This window comes from Anomalospiza imberbis, chromosome 1 (assembly GCF_031753505.1).
Source record: "Anomalospiza imberbis isolate Cuckoo-Finch-1a 21T00152 chromosome 1, ASM3175350v1, whole genome shotgun sequence".
In the NCBI taxonomy this organism is placed as follows: domain Eukaryota; kingdom Metazoa; phylum Chordata; class Aves; order Passeriformes; family Viduidae; genus Anomalospiza; species Anomalospiza imberbis.
The window spans coordinates 131,212,768-131,229,217 of NC_089681.1; the positions used below are offsets into that span (position 1 = coordinate 131,212,768).

Genomic DNA, 16,450 nt, shown 5'->3' on the forward strand with positions numbered 1-16,450 from the left:
TTTTCTACAGTATACAGCTTCTCAAAGCAGCAAGAAATCCCAGAGAACAGCTTAATGCCATCCAGCTGAAGTACAACTCTTTGTGAAATTTGGTCTCTTTGTGAAATTTGGTGTATTTGTGAGTATCTTGCTAACTCTTAATACTCCTCAGACTTCAAAATGCCAGCAGTTTGTACTAACAAGTATGCCAGAAGATAAATTCACAAGCCAACCCTAATAATAAAAGAAACTCAACATTTTCATTAAAAAAGTACTTAGCCTAAGTTTCACAAATCATCATGTTTCCAATAAGAATTTTAATTATTGATTGCTGCTGGAAAATAGGAACTTCAGAGTGTTGTTACAAAAGCCAAGACACATAGACCCTTAATCTACCACAAAAAACCTTCAAATCAGAAACTGTACAGAGACTAAAAGAAGAAGACATGAGCCTTCAAAATCTAGTGTTTTGTATTGCACTGCCAGGGAAGTATTCTTATCCACGGAATTACAAAATGCAAAGTATAAATTTAGACATTAAATTTAAATTATTGTAGCACATATAAGAACATGTATTTTAACAGAATTTACAGTTATTTTGAGGACTTCTGCTATTGACACGAAAGTAGCAAAATTAGGTCAAATGAGAAACAAATCCACTCTTTTCACTATTTTATTTTGCATTTAATTGAGAATATTTTTAACATTTGAATGATTTATTGGATAAGGATTTTTCCTAGACTTTTACTTGATAATTATCATGAAACAAGAGTGCTGAAAAATAAGATAAACAAAGTCTGGCCCACAGGAAAGACTTATATGGAGATAGACCATAAAAATTCTGCCAGCTCCAAATCCTCTCAATCCAAATTACTTCCTTCCTGAATTCCTCTGGTGCTTTTTCAGCAGTGGGAGATAACAATATCAATACTAAAACTCCCACATTTTATAGATGAAGAAAGGTAAGCAGAATAGTCAAATCTTAGTTATCAAAGCAACTGCTTATTGAACTAAGGAGTGATATTAATTTTCTTTTAAAGAGGAAGATTTCTTCCTTTCTCACAGAAGAAGTATTTGCATGGTTCCACTGTGCAAGTGTATCTGCATGTATGCATATGCAAAATTTCATAAATACTTACTTTTCCTCAGTAAAATGTGTGGTGCATTCAGTTCCACTCCGTGCAATTCTCAGAAGAGAAGTAAAGAAACTAATGCAAGGTATTTTCCAGTCCAAATGTGGACAGAGTCTCTCTTTTATCTAGGAAATAGTGAGCAATTCCCTTGGAACTGCATGTTTTAGCATCCCTGAGTAATTAGCAAGATCTGTCAAACAAGCACTTGAGAATGCTACAGCTAATAAGGAAACTAAAATACTTAAGAGGAAAGAAACTGGAAGTCATTCAATTAAGTAATTCCTCTGTATTTAATAACCTGTTTCTCAGAACTGCAGGAAGCAATTCAAGCGACTTTTTCCACTTATGACGAAGCCTGTAAGAACTGAGGATTTGGTGGTCATTTTTTGGTCTCTCTGCTTACATGTTACAGAACGTCTCATTGAAATGAACACACTATGGCACAGAAAAAGCATGATGGAGGCAAAGTTTCCAAAGAGTCTACAAAGAATAAAAAGTTTGTAAGACTGTTTTATTGAAGTGAGGAGAGACTTCACAAAAAAAGCCAACAGAATCCACAGCACTGGAAGCAACCCTTACTGGGAAGTCCTGTGTATGTAACCACAATTGTTCCAGTCCAAAACTCCAGACATTCCTTAGCCTGGGTGCTCACCCATGGCAACACCTGGCAGCTACTGGCTCCCAACATTTTCTCACACATCTGTAGCCCATTAAATAACACCTTTGATTCTTTTTTCCTCAGCCTCTACTTCTGTATTACACCTTTTGTATTTTTCACCTCTCTTTCTATACAGCTCATTTCCTTAGATCACCACTAACTACAGAAAATGAAGTAATAGTCTCACTTCTGATCTTATTAAACATGTTGTATTTCAAGTGCTCCTTTTCAGAAATAAAATAATTAATATATATCCACACAGTCTTTGACTGCCAGGTTTTTTTTTTCCACCTGACTAGTTTTAAGGTCTTAACCTGGAATACACTTACAAAATATGATGAAAAAATCCTTTTAAAATCTCTCAGATTTAGACTGAATATTAGACCAGATTAGAGCAGAGAGATTGAATATTAGAGCAGAAAGCATGTTCTCTGTGATCTGCAAAATTATTTGACTTATTGCTAGTACTAGGTAGTCATATTGTCTTGGAAGTGACAACAATAAATACATTTTTATAAATTAAAAAAAACATAAATAAATATATTTTTATTTGTTTACATCTAAGGCAGCCCCTTGAGGTGCATCACATAAGAGATCTCTACCCCTCCTGCATCAGTCAAGCCACATGGCCTGCCTGTGGAATGAATCTGGGCCTTGTCGCTCCTGTTCAACCCTTGCAGAGCTGATAATGGTTAAGGGTTTTTTTGAGCTGTAGTTCCATAAAAAGAGATGTAGAAAATCAAATATCCCAGACAAAAAGCATTGGAGGCAATTATTTGCTTTAAAAAGAAATCCTCCTGACTTCCTACAGGATGCCAGATTAGGAGTCTAGTCCCAAGATTTTACAGGGCACTCTAATATTCTTATAAAATCTTAGAATCATTTAGGTTGGAAAAAGACCTTAAAGATCATGGAATCCAACCATAAATCTAGTACTGTCAAGTTCTCTATTAAATCATGTCCCTCAGTGACAGATTTACATGTCTTTTCAGTAGGATAGTGATTGCACCACTACCCTGAGTAGCCTCTTCCAGTGCTTGACAACTCCTTCTGTGAAGAAGATTTTCCTAATATCTAAACTGAACCTCCCCTGCTGCCACTAGAGGCCATTTCATCTTGTCCTGTCACTTGTTATCTGAGAGAGGAGACTGATTCCCACCACACTACAACCTCCTTTCATTTATTTGTAGAGAGCAATAAGGTCTTCCTGAGCCTCCTTTTCTCCAGGCTGAACATCTCCAGCTCCCTCAGCTGCTCCAGGCCCTTCACCAGCTTTACTGCTCTTTGCTGGACTTGCTCCAGTACCTCAGTGCCCTTCTTGTAATGAGGGGTGCAAAAATGACCCCATATTCAAGGTATGGCCTCACCAGTGCCAAGTACAGAAGGCTGATCAATGCCTGCTGGCCACACTATGTCTGATACAAGCCAGGATGCCATTGGCCTTCTTGGCCACATAGGCACAGTGCTGGCTCATGTTCAGCTGGCAATTATCACCTAATTGCATTTTATAATTTCCAAAACTAAGCTATGAAAACAGAGATAGAAATGATCATCTTTGATTATATACTGTGCTTGTTAAATTTTGGTATACTTTGTGTCAGTGAACAGTTTCTCATAACTCTTTTCTTACTCATTCCTTTCTCCAAAGGCCTCACTCTGCTCTCTATTAGTACATGCCTTGCCATAATGTGTTTCACATTTCCAGCCATAAAAGCAGCAGATTCTGTTTGGTATTCAGCATTAAGTGTCCAAGTGGTTGCACAAGAACACCTACACATATGAGCAGGCATTTTATATTAGTAAAATACATGCAAAATTTGAATGCCCAAATAAAATGTTGGCTCTAACTGGTATTACTACAATGTGAGATTCTTTAGGTTGCTGTCTTTGCAGACACTCAGTGTCGTGGTTTGACATGGAAGTGAATTCTTTCAGGAAGTTGGGTCAAACCAATCAGTGGTCAAGTTTGGATATTGGCACCTAAAGTGACCACTGAAGGTATGGATACGCCTCTGAGAACACAGGGGGTTAAAAGCAGGAACTCCCAAGAGCTCGCTCTCTTTGGTTCCGGTCAAGGTGCTGTGCAGACCTCCCCTGCCCAGCCATGGGGCTGGGTGGGGGAGGGGAAGCCATGCGGCCTGGTCGAGGTGAGCCGAGGGGTAGAAGGGCTGGAACCAAGCCAGCTTCTGTGGACGGAAGGGTGGAGAGAAGCGGAGATGCCTTTGTCGTCCCCCTTCCCCAGAGGGAAGAGACAGGGTCCGGACGGCACCTGTAACTTTGCCGGCGAGGAGAAGGAGAGGGGGGAAGGCGCCCAGCCTTGGCCTTGGGAATCGGCTGCTGGGCAGAGATATCAGCCGTCCAGGGAGTCTGAAATTTTAACCCTTTCCTGGGAAATGAAGGCTTTGTAAAATACTACTCCTCCTTGATTTGAAGTAGAAGAGAGACAGTCTGGGATCCGAGATGATAGAAGAGGAAATTGTTGAGTTGGAAGGAGATGATGGAGTGGCTTGTGGCTGGACTTTTCTTGTTAGCCATAGACTGAACCAAATTCTCCTGACAGAGGCTGCACTTAGGGGGGTGCGTTGGTGAGCCAAGAGACCTGTTTCAGTGATTACCAGCAGAGGAGTAGAGAGAACAGAGGAGAGTTGAAGAAGGTGTGGAGAGGCCCTCTGTCTTCGAGGAAGAAGAAGAGGAGAAGAAGACCTCTGTTCTTGGACCCTTGGCCCCAGGGGGAAATGGGGGGGACTGTAGTCCCAAAATGAGAAACTGAACTGTTGTCTCTTTTGGTCCATGGCAAAGCATCCTTAAAGGAGCCCTATGAGCAGTCTGTCCATGCACGGTGGTGAGAGCACTGTGACATGGAAAGGAGAGTGTCACCATGGCAGATTTTCTCCAGGCGGTTGCCATGTGTGACATGGAAACACAAGGGTGGCAATTATGTTTCCTGGGGAGTCTGTGGCACAGGAGAGACTCCTGTCTCCCTTGAAAGATTGAGTATTTGAATATCTGAAGGGTGGCAACTTGATCAGGATCCTGGGTGGTGTCTCACTGTTGGGTTTGTTTGGAAGTTAGGTGGGAGGAGGAGGGGTGTTTTGGAAGGTCTTCATCCAGGATTTAGTGTTTGTAGTTTTATAGTAGTAGTAGTTTAATAAAGTTCTTGTCTTTGTTATTAAGCTTAGGCCTGCTCTGCTCTCTTCCTGATCACATCTCACAGCAATTGTTTAAGAAGGTGTATTTTCATGGGGGCGCTGGCATTGTGCCAGTGTCAAACCATGACACTCAATAAGTCTGTAATAGCTCCAGCCTGCCAGGCTTGCAGGAGTGAGACCCAGGTGTCCTAGATGGATAAGGCCAAAAAGATTCACTACATGGGACTATCATATGCAGAAAGATTCTGTAAAAAAGTAGTTACCATAATGAGTTGAAATAGTTGAATACTTACCCCCTGATCTGTACCTGAGCCACAGCACTGGTGTTGATATGGAGGTTCACTAAGTTGCTGGTGGGATTTATCTTGTTAGAACTGGAGAAAATATGTACAAGTATTAACAAAGATTTTATATCAGAACTCTAGATTATCGTATCACTCAACACAAAAGGTCCACTGGGCATATTACAAAATGGTATTCCTATTGGCACTCTTCAGTCTTGTAGGACACCAGTATTTAAGCTGGATATTATTTGAGCTCATCACATATTTAATATCTTCAACTCAAGCTTCCTTTAAAGAATCCTGTGATGATGAATAAGATGATACAAATTTATTTGGCTCAGAATATCTTGTACAACTTGGCTATCTGTATAGATAAAACTATCTTAATAGAATAGAAGTTTGTTTCATACATTGGAGGAAGGCAGTGTTAATGAACAAGACAGGCTTTGTTAGAATAAAATTTATTTTTATGACTCTCCAAACTTGTGACTTTTGCATGACTGAGTCTTTGGGGAAAAAGAATCAAGATCAACTGTTTCTATCATTGTCTTATTTTCTTCCCTCTCCTATCCAGAGTGTTTACATTTTTAAAATCACTTAGTAGTGAAAACAGATCTCTGTGTTAAAAATCTAGAGCTCTCACTCATCTTATTGTCTTTTCTGATTGCAAATCCTAAGTAATAAAGGTTCTCTTACTTCAAAAGGCTACTCCAGTATTATAGCCCATACCCATAAAGAAAGTTTTGCAGGTTCAAATTCATGAAGACAGTGAAGTAATTACAGACTTAGAATTTATTTAATTATGAGATTAATGACACTAAATTTGGATTTTTTTCTTTTCAATCAAGTGTGGTTTTCCTTGCTCCATGCACACCAAGTTTCTATTGCTATCCCAGTTTGCTGTTATCACATCTGGGTAGCATCAGTCAATTGGAAACATTCAGAGGAGGTCAGCATTCCCAGTGACTGACTCCTGAGGAATAAAGAACAACACTGCTTTGATCCAGGCTTTCTGGTTACAGATTGCTAAAATTAAGAGCAGCTCTAATTTGTTTGTAAACTAATGCAGATTCCCATCAAACATTATTTGGACGTTTATGTAATCCTCTATAGCCATTGTTTTGAGTATAAATGTACAAAAATTGTTTAAAGTGTAAGAATTACTATACCACCACTTTGTTAGAATAAGCTGCTCTCCAATTTGCGTATTTTTCCTACTTTCCATACAGTTGAAATACAGATTTTGATCATACATATCTGGTTGTCAAACCTTGTTCATGCTTTATGGCATTTTTTAGAGAAGAAAATAGTTTAAACAGAAGTGCCAAGATATGTCTCTCTCTAAGGGGTACATAATTGCATAGCAACATCCACATCAGGAAAGGAATCAGATTTCAAGACACTACTCAGCCTCTTGCTTGTTTCTTCTAAGTAATGAACTTCAGTTTTGCAAACCAAAATACTTATTTTCCACTTGATGTTTTGAAGCAAATTAAAGTCCTCTCTTTTGAATAAATTAAAGTAGGACTCAAATTCAGATGCATTCTTGCTTCCATCTAGGCAATTTCCTCTTTTTGCCTCACAGAGTTCTGTTCCCTTTTTGTTTTAGGATTCTTTTGCCTGTTCACTAAGAACATAGAAACACACAAGCTGTCCTGCTGCTTATGAATGAATGTACAAAGCAGTGAGTTTTAACTGTAGGGTGCATTCCCTATGCAAGAAATTTTACTCTTTACTCTTTCCTTTTTTGTTGTTTTTTGAGTAGCTGTGTGCTCTTCAGCATTTTCATACCAGTCTGTAGCCCAAGACATTTCTTTCCTTTACGTTTTAGTGAGTCACACTCATGGAGGAAGCATGAGATGTTGTCTCCTGAAGTTCAGACTTATTCCTCAGGAAATTCTCATCACCTTTTAAAAACCATTACCTACATTCAACTCTTATTACCTAGACAGATACCCAAAAAGCTCTTGACCTCCCCAGTTTCACAGCATGAAAAGGTTAGTGACATGAGCCGTGGATAACCATTTTAAACTATTGCTTGCATTAAGAAATGAAAAGTGGCATGGACAGGGGACCTACAAGGTAAATGTTGTGTCTCTCTCCAGAGGAGCTCATGTCCAGGCTTTCATGATCCCCAGCCAGATTCCAGGGAGAGGGCTGAAGCCTGACCAAGTGCCTAATGGACTTCTGTGGCATTGCTGTGCCCTTCCTGAGTTTCTGCATGTCTTTTCCTTTCAAGGGTTGCATTATGGAGACATGACTTAAACATTTCAAATGTCTCAGTTATTTACCATAATGAACATGATCAAGGCCCTCATTAAAGGCCAGACATTAGCAATTAAGTCTCTGCGTGTGGGGCAGAGAGGGCCCCATACAGAACTCCAGTGCGTATTTGATGAGGACAGATGGAGCAGAAGCCCTTCCACCTACTGAAAAAGTCCCAGGTCTGTTTTTGCTGTTATCCTAACCTAGCTCACTCTGTGCTTTTCTGGCTCTGTGGAAGAAGTACTGCTCAGTATAATACTCAAGATTCTACAATATTAATATGTGAGGCCCACAAATAGGGAGGAATCAAATGAAAAAATTACAAAGGTTCACCTGCATCAAACTGTAACAGTTCTCTCCATGCCAGTAAATCTGCTGAGCAGATTTTAACTGCTTTCCTTTTATTTTCTAAATTTTTGTGAAGAAGAAGCACATCTGGTTTAATTCAGAGCATATGTTTGTACCTATTCACCTTTCTTACAAAGTCATTACCGTTTATTAATTCTGAAGTATAAAATAAAGTTCAAATTTGGCAAATCTGCAGAGCATGCTTAAAAAATCAGTTAACCTGAATTTTAAAGAAATACCTGAATAACCTGAATTTTAAAGAAATAAGACTGATTTTCCTAACAGTTAATGAGGCTCCAGCTTCAAAAACCCTCCTGACATAAACTGCCATTGGAAAGCTCCAACTTCAAAAACCCTCCTGACATAAACTACCATTGGAAAGCCTCTGAAATAATTACTGATACTCAAAAGGAACCTTATTATATAATAAACTTCATATGCCAATAGGAATTAATAATTTAAATAATCATGCTCTTGATAAAAAAAATCTAACCTTTTTATTTGCAGCTCAAAATTGATGCTGAAATCTGAATTTTCAAAATGCTGAACAGAAAATCGAATGCCTGTGGAGAACTGAGAAAGAAACAAAACAACAGGTTACTAGAAACAGTTGATCTCTCCAGATCAATAAAGCAGTACTGTTCAACATTGCTTTTCACAGACATACTGGATGCTGTTGCTTTTCAAAATTAGTACAAAATAACATCATCTAGTTGTTCACAGGAAAAAATACCCTCCTGCCTCTGTATGTCACCAGATGGAAAACTTGGCTGGAGAGAGGGAAGATCAGAGGAACAGAGAAGCACACTCCCAAGAACACAGCAGTGGGCCCTTCTTCATCCAGATAGTCTTTGCTTTGCCAAGCCAAGCCAAACGAAAACAATTGTCTGGCAGCTCTCATCCCTGCCTCCATCCATGCACGCCTCTGTCCAGGTCTGCAGGGCTTCCTGCTCCCTGCAATGTCTCTGCACCTGGCAGCTCTGCACTGCCTGCTTTAGGTGTTGTGGGGCTGAATGAGCACCTGAGGCTAAATTAGCAGCAGTTAAATTTGCTTTTAGTTTGATTTTTTTTTCCATTGCAGTTCTGTTAAGAGGAATGCAGCTTCAAAGTTATATCTGCAGTTCAATTTGCCACAACTTGGAGTGAGTGACCAGAGGAGAGAGTAAAACACACAGCTCCCAAAACTAAAGGAGGTAAGTGCTTCCACTGGTGCTGCCTTGTGTTTAAGCAGACCTGGCTTCCTCCCTTTGACAATTTCCATTTGCTTTGCAAGAAGAGCAGGGATAAGTAGATCAAGGTTATTTAGAAGAGAGAAGGGTTATTCAGAAGAGAGAAGGGCTAACTAGAGAGGGAATATAAAGTAGCCCGTGGTGGGGTCTCTGTAAGTCTCTCGTTGGACATATTTACAGCCCCAGTGTGTAAGTGGCAGGTGAGTAACAGAAGATGCCATCTGCCCTCAACGTTAAATTAATTAAATTCTACTGCAATGTTTAAATTATTGTTTTAATTATTTCAACTGCACATCTTAAATCTGGTAATTTTCAAAATGTGAATTTTGCAATTCCTACAACTTCTCACTCCCCCTCGACCTTCCACCTGGCCTGATGGCAGAATTTTTTGCAGGATAACATGCACATTGTAATTCCATTTTTAAAAATGATGGTAACACACAGATACATTCTCCAAGTGGAGAAATAATCTTCATGAGAAATTAATCAAAAGGCATCAGGAAATGAGGATATCATTCCCTCGTTTCTGCCAATGTCTGACTAGATTGGGGGGTGGGGGATGGGAGAAAAAAAAGGTTGTCTGCTTGGCATAATTTCCTTAGACTATTTCAGGAAACCTTGTTAACAAGAGGACAGGACACACCAATGTAGGGACTTAAAATCAACATCGTTAAAGACAAGGAATTTTCCTCTGTGGATGTCATTTCATATGTTTAAGCAATTCCTTTTTCCCACCAATTTTTTTTTTCATTCAGTTCTCATATTTCTTCATTTGCAGTGGAGCAACACAATCCATCACCAGAACAAAACTTATCTAACATATTTCAACTACTTTCAGCTGACTCACGCTGAACCAATACTGTCATCATAAACGGAATGGTGAGTTCAAATCATTGAATTGTGATTATCTTAATGTCATAGTTACAGTAGATCTCTCCTTTTTGAAGCAAAATCTTTCAGATGAAAAGACGGTGCTCATTAAATACGCAAAAGTTGAATAGCTGACTTGGAATGAAGATGTAAGCTCTTTTTAATTTTAAGCTCACTTTTTGGAGATTATATTAGCAACACTATTGATATTCCATTCACCTTTAAAAATATAATGACTTTTGTATTTTTGACAAAAATTTCCAGATATTAAACTCACCATTTCTTTTACTGTTTTTACTAACCAGTCTAAATAAATTTGTTTCCACTTATAGCAGAAAAAAGATTTGATGAACCAAAGATAAAATCTTCATCAGGCAGAGCAGGCATGAACTGCAGTTCTGATGATCTATTACACCCCTGAGGCTTAACCCTCTATTTTAATAGTAAAACACACTCCTACTGTACAACTCTAATAAGTTGCAGATGTTGTCTTTGTATAGTCATATGACTTTGTTAATGTCAAGTAACCCTTGACATTGCTACTAATAATGGGGCAAGGATGCTCACATGCCCTTGCTGAAAACTCACTGAGGCCAAAGGAGTTTAACTTGCTTGAACATATAACTTATTTTAGTAGGACATATATCAGAATAGTTTATTTTTACTTAAAATTTTCGAAGTGAAGTAAGTCTAATTAAAACTGCATTATTGACATGTTTGTAATATCATGTATCTTTGAAATACATGACATTTCTGCTATTACTAATAAGTTTTGACCTATTACGTTTGACAGGATTTAGGAGTATGCTGGGAGACAGAGGTGTAGCTTTTTTTAAGTGTCTTACAGTGCTAAAGAAGGATAAAACCTGGCGCTCTTGAAGAATCTATTTGGTACATACCGAGAAATAGGCAAGATCTTCCAAGCCTCCAGTCTTCTAACCTTATTTCTATTAATTTCTATAAACTTCCAGATTTTTCTACTAGAATTTTCTCACTTTCCACTGAACAGGCATTAGGAAGCTTGTCAGTCTGATCCATTTCAGTGTCATAAACAAGTATGTTGTGCAATCTTTGCCAGTGAGATGTCATCACACATTTAGTTTGCATTCTGGTCCATTTGGCATTGAGGTTTTCCTTACCAATTCTTTTTGTCTTCATTTTTACTCTTTCTTTTTTTTTTTTTTTTTTTACTTTAAAGATATTACTGAAAAGGTGAAGTATTTTTTTGTTGCCAGTAAACAATTTCAAGGATACAGATGACATAATGCATTTTGAAGATGTGAGGTGCCAGACAACCCTGTAGTTTGCTGCAGTATTATCCCATGGATTATATTACAAAATCCCAACATAACCCTCATACTCAGAAGTTGATCCTCAAGAGCTCAAGAATTCTAGGATTTCAGGGTGCTGGCAAGTCATCAAGGTGACTCAATAGTTAAGAAGTTTAGGAATGTTCAATTTTGACCTAACCCTTCCTTCCCACTCAAAATTTCCAGAAAGAGTCCCTTTCTGACTGAGTATTTTGAGAATAACTGATCTCCTGCCAGAGCAGAATTGTTTTGCAAAACTGGAAATGGATCAGAGCAGCCTTGGAGATTTATGCAATTTGTACAAAGGGCTGGTATTTTGCTTTTGGAAGTACATTTGCCATCACAAATATGTCTGGACTGAAAAAACACAAGTCCTTTCACCTTTACTGAGCTTCCAGGAGAGCTGGCTTCAAAGATAAATTTAGGATTTAAGATTTCACTTACTCTAATCAAACAATGTTGCTATCTGGCTTTGTAATGCTCTATCATAGTATGCCGCAATTTTAAAGGGCTGGATTATTTTGTTATAAAGTAACAAATATGTTACTGCTCTCTTTATGAAGAAGTTGTCTTAGGAGTATCTGGTAATGGCACTTAGAGCAGTCCTAGAGTTGATTCTGAAGAAGGATTAGTTATGCTGTGAAAATTCATAAAGAGACAGGTGAGCGTAGCAATGTTTTAGTGGCCACCAAATGGCATTCCTGAAGTCTTCACACTGCTAGTCCTAGCATTTTGGGTGAAGGATGATATGGAAACAGGGCTTTGGATTCAAAGGGAGGAGTATTAAGGTCTGTAGTCTAACACCTCCACACTCTGACCTTTCCATGGCTTATGCTTATGGGAATATGCAAACTACAAAGATTTCCTTCTTGGTATACAAGTTAGTATCTCTTGTGCTTGGTCTTCCTTTTCTCTTCGAGCCCAAGGGGTTTTATGCTCTCCTGCCCCACTCCACTGCATCCCAATCACCCACAATATTATTGTCCACTTCTGTCTGTATCTTGAGAATTTGCTTCTGCCTTGACACTAACTAGGAAACTACTAAGTAGATAAGTAAAATTGCTGTCTTCTCAATACAGGAAATTATTTGCCTTGAATCGGAATTTGTCTCATGCTTTGGCCTGTCATTGCATCCCATCACACCATTATGAAAATTCCATTCCTCAGAAATGTTTTCAATTACTTTTACTTTTTAGGATTTTCATTAATAGAATAAAACAAAACCTACAAAATCTTTTGGCCTTCTTGTCTATGTCCTTCCCAGAAAATGTTTATAGAAATCTCTTCAGACTTCTAGTTCAAAGTAGTTCAATGTAGAAGGATCCTTACCAGGAAGATTCCTCTTCCCAGGAGGTCCATCACCTAGAGTTCAATTTTCAATGGTTTCCACCTCCCTGTAGTCCCAAAGAATCTCTGGGACTGCCTGTGACCATGCAAGCAGATGACTCTATGAGACACCTGCCCTCACGCACTTTCTAAACTTGCATGGCTGATCTGAGGATTTCCAAAGATCCAAAGAAACTTATTCTAGTCCCATTCTCCAAATATATGACCCATTTGGTTCTTCTATCAAGCGTCAGACATGAACTGCTTTAAGATTAAAAGAGGCCAGGAAAGTCCCCCTCTATAGAGAGGCTGAAGATTAAAATATTGATCTTCCATAGGATAAACTTTAACTTAGCAGGTATTTTGAAAATACTAAAGAAATTTGCTTTGGTTTCTTTGCAAAGCCATAGGTCCAATATGAAATTCAAACAGTAGCAGTTTTCAATTAAAAACTGTTATTTATTCCTGATATATGTTTGTGCTGTTGACTGCTTTGTTTTTATTAGGACAGTTTTTCATCTAAGTATCAATATTTGGATTATTTTCTTTTAGTTAAATATTCATAGAATTTATGAATTTATAAGAAACACTAAATTCCTCTGCAAGAGCATCCATAGCTGAACATTCCTGGATTTAACACTTCTGGGATTTCCTGGGTTGTTCTATCATGACATAGGGACAAAGAATGACAATTGTGGAATTTTTTTACTCCAAACCTATTTTTTATCCTAATCTAGTGTTCATCATCAGTTATTATACAGTTCTGCTTTTGTCCAAGAACAAGGCTACCATCATTCTATCTATTGTGTAGTATTATTTATGAGAGGTTGTCTTAGAAAAATCTTTAGAATTAAAATAATAAATTTAAAGCAAGTGTTTATTCCAAACATGCTTTACTTGATATAAATTGTGATATAAACTGGTAAGACAATGTTTCTGCACTCAAGATGACACTCAGGCTGACGAAGTTGTCATTTACTATACACATATCTATATGTTTTAAGTAGAGAGGATACTAAAAGGACGAAATAAACGGATCACATTATAGATTGGAATTCTCATTATACTAGTGCAACTTCTAATGAAATGATAGTGACAAATTGAGTCACTCTCACTTTCTTTGAGTGATATAAACCCCAAGTTCTAGCATAATTAATCTTTTAGAAAAACAAACTGTTACTTTTTCAGAAGCACGGTTCTACCTCTTATTACACTAACAATTTCTTGTCCAGGTAAATAATTTGGTTTATGTGCTGCTTATTGGGACACATTCTGGTAATTGAATAAATTTCCATTTGTTCCCCTTTAAAATTCAATTAGATAAAAATCAGTAAATGCATCTGGTTTTCCCTTACGTTTGAGCCAGCCACCATGGGGTTCCCAAGATCACAAACCACCATTCTAGTTTCATTTTCCATCTTGTAATCACAGCTCAACACACGCAGTGCCTGCAACAAAAGGACACCAATACAGAGGTCAGAGATCACAGTGAAATGTATCCAGTTGGGAAAGTGATGCCTTTTTGACTGTGACCTTTCTTTTGATTTCAGACACCTGCTTAGAGCACTATCAAAACATTTAGTTGGTTATTGTCAGACAATGGAGGAAAACTGATGCCAGGGAAAAACAAACAGGATAGTTTCCCAGTACCTTAAGAATCATGATGAGATCACTCTATGTCTAGTTTTACCATACTGCTTTGTTGTTGTGAATCATTCCTATAGCCATAACGAGTCAACAGAGAAACAAAGAGTAGACAAAATTAAGTGAGAAGAATAGGTCTCACAGTAATTACAGTGTTATCCATTACAAGAAATCTCTATAATGAATTTCTGACATTGGCAAAACTTGAGTATGGAGCAATTCTAGATCTTTGTTTTCCAATCTGTGGTAAAATACTTAGAATGTTAAATACTTCTGTAAAAATATAACCTGTTTTATGTTAGGTTTATAAACACATGCTATGTGTGCTTAAAAATTAGCAACAAAGGAGATAAACTTTCACATTATGAGACATAAAGGTTTTTGTTGTTTATAGCAATCTTTATCACTAGCAACATCATCTGTAAACAAAACAACTCTACAAAAGGAGGTACAGCTATAAAATAGTGCAAGCTAGGAGAGACAGAATAAAGCAAAGCAATAAAATGTGGGGGGGTTTGCAATAAAATGTGTTGGTGGTTTTTTTTTCTGTTTTCCTCCCTGACATCTTCAGTAAATGAAGGCATTTCCATGTATGTGCAGGAGTAAACCAGCTTTGTAAAAGCAGGATGCAGCAAGTTGCATTCCCTTTCTGCTCATTTGTGATTCTCACAGATGAAGCAATGTGAATGAGTTCATGTCCTCTACATAAAAAGACCTGGGAAATCTCTGTACCAATCTGCCCTATCTGTAAAAGCCAGCATGGACACGCTGTCCTTGTAACTTCCTGAGATTAAAAGAAAAGACAGGGCATGTCCTAAGCAGAGCCCATGTGAAGCGTACCCTCAGCACACACCTCATTGTATGCTGACATTTTTACAGTTTGCTAGGCGGAAACAAAGTTTGTTACACAGCATGTCCAGTTCACTAATAGCCTTTCCAAGCCTCTCTAGGATTGGGAGGGAAGCATTTTTACACTCTTTCCAGCTGGTTAATTAGAGGTGGGAAGCAACGCATGGGAGAAAAGAGAGTGTTAACACAGTTGGAATCAAACGTGTCTGGAAAACTGTCCATTTGATCTTGATGTGTGGGTTTATAGTTTTGCTTTTGTTGGGGGAGAGGGGTTGAAATTGAGGTCTAAAAGTTAGAAATAAATACTCATTTGTATTAGATATTTGGCAGCTTCTTTAAAGATGCTGTATGATAGACCAGCACAAAGTAAATCAGCCCGTATCACACTTGTTTTTTTCCCTCAAAGGCTGAAAAATGGAGAAATTTTTCAAGTAGCTCTTCTGCAATCTGGAGGTTATGTTCCTAGACTAAAAATGAATAATGGTAAAGAATTTTTCTGACCAGCATCACAAAAGCTAATTTGTGCAGTATGAAGATGTGACAAAGGGTCAACTGTGGTAGAATTCCTTCCATAATGAGATTTACCATCTTTGTTTTTGCACTGATCACCTTTTTTGAGGTGGTTAAATACAAAACAGACAAATTAAAACCAGGCAGGAAGCTAGCAAGAGCTGAGACTTGTACACCTACTGTTGTCAGTATCAGTGCATTCACATGTAACTCAGCCAGATGGAAGGGTTTGCCACAAAGCCCTTCTACCTGCCATTGGTATCAATTCACATTTCTGTAACAAAACACGGATTTTTGGCAGTCTTGAGCAGAAGTAAAACCCCAACAATTACCACATGTGCTCCCAGGGTGCATTTTAACTAGAAAGTGATTGGATGCTTTAAGTAATCCAGGCAGCCTACAAACCTGAAACTTTTTTGTGTCTGTAGTGATGAATTACTAATTGATGCCACAACTGTTAAATGCAACAGGCTGGCAAGTAAAAAACTTCTTCTTTCCTTTACCATCGCCTTCCAATTTTATTTTCTGAGGAAAAGGGGATGGATTAGGTACCATCTTCTAGTTGATATATATGTATGTATCTAGTTGATGTATGAAGAGTAGTCTTTGCCTTCACCAAGCTCAAATCACATCTCATCTAGCCAGCCACAATGTACTTAGTCAAAGAATTTCCATATAAGACAAGAATGTCCCAGGTCTTTTTCTCATTTTAAGAGTGCCATGCTTTAGTTCAGAAAGGCATGGGGGAAATGGCTCAGAGCTTATCCAGTAAAATACCTGACTGGATGTGATCTTCACCACTCTGCAGTTTCCAGCCTGAGCAGAGGCAGTTCTGCCAAAATATGTAATGTTTTTGGTGTGTAACAAATATCTGTTAATGCTTTGTATTTGCCTTA

The 16,450-nt window shown here is 38.1% G+C and overlaps 1 protein-coding gene across 2 annotated transcripts in view; it reads right to left on the reverse strand.

The window, feature by feature from the left end:
* The window catches only part of ITGA8 (integrin subunit alpha 8), a 113,133-nt gene that overhangs the window by 37,228 nt on the left and 59,455 nt on the right, over positions 1 to 16,450 (reverse strand). For both annotated transcript variants that reach the window (XM_068212074.1, XM_068212079.1), the window contains exons 21-23: positions 13,907 to 13,999; positions 8,310 to 8,389; positions 5,213 to 5,293 (exon numbers count right to left, since the gene is read on the reverse strand). In XM_068212074.1, the coding sequence (XP_068068175.1) occupies positions 5,213 to 5,293; positions 8,310 to 8,389; positions 13,907 to 13,999 (254 nt within the window). The remainder of the gene's footprint in view (positions 1 to 5,212; positions 5,294 to 8,309; positions 8,390 to 13,906; positions 14,000 to 16,450) is intronic.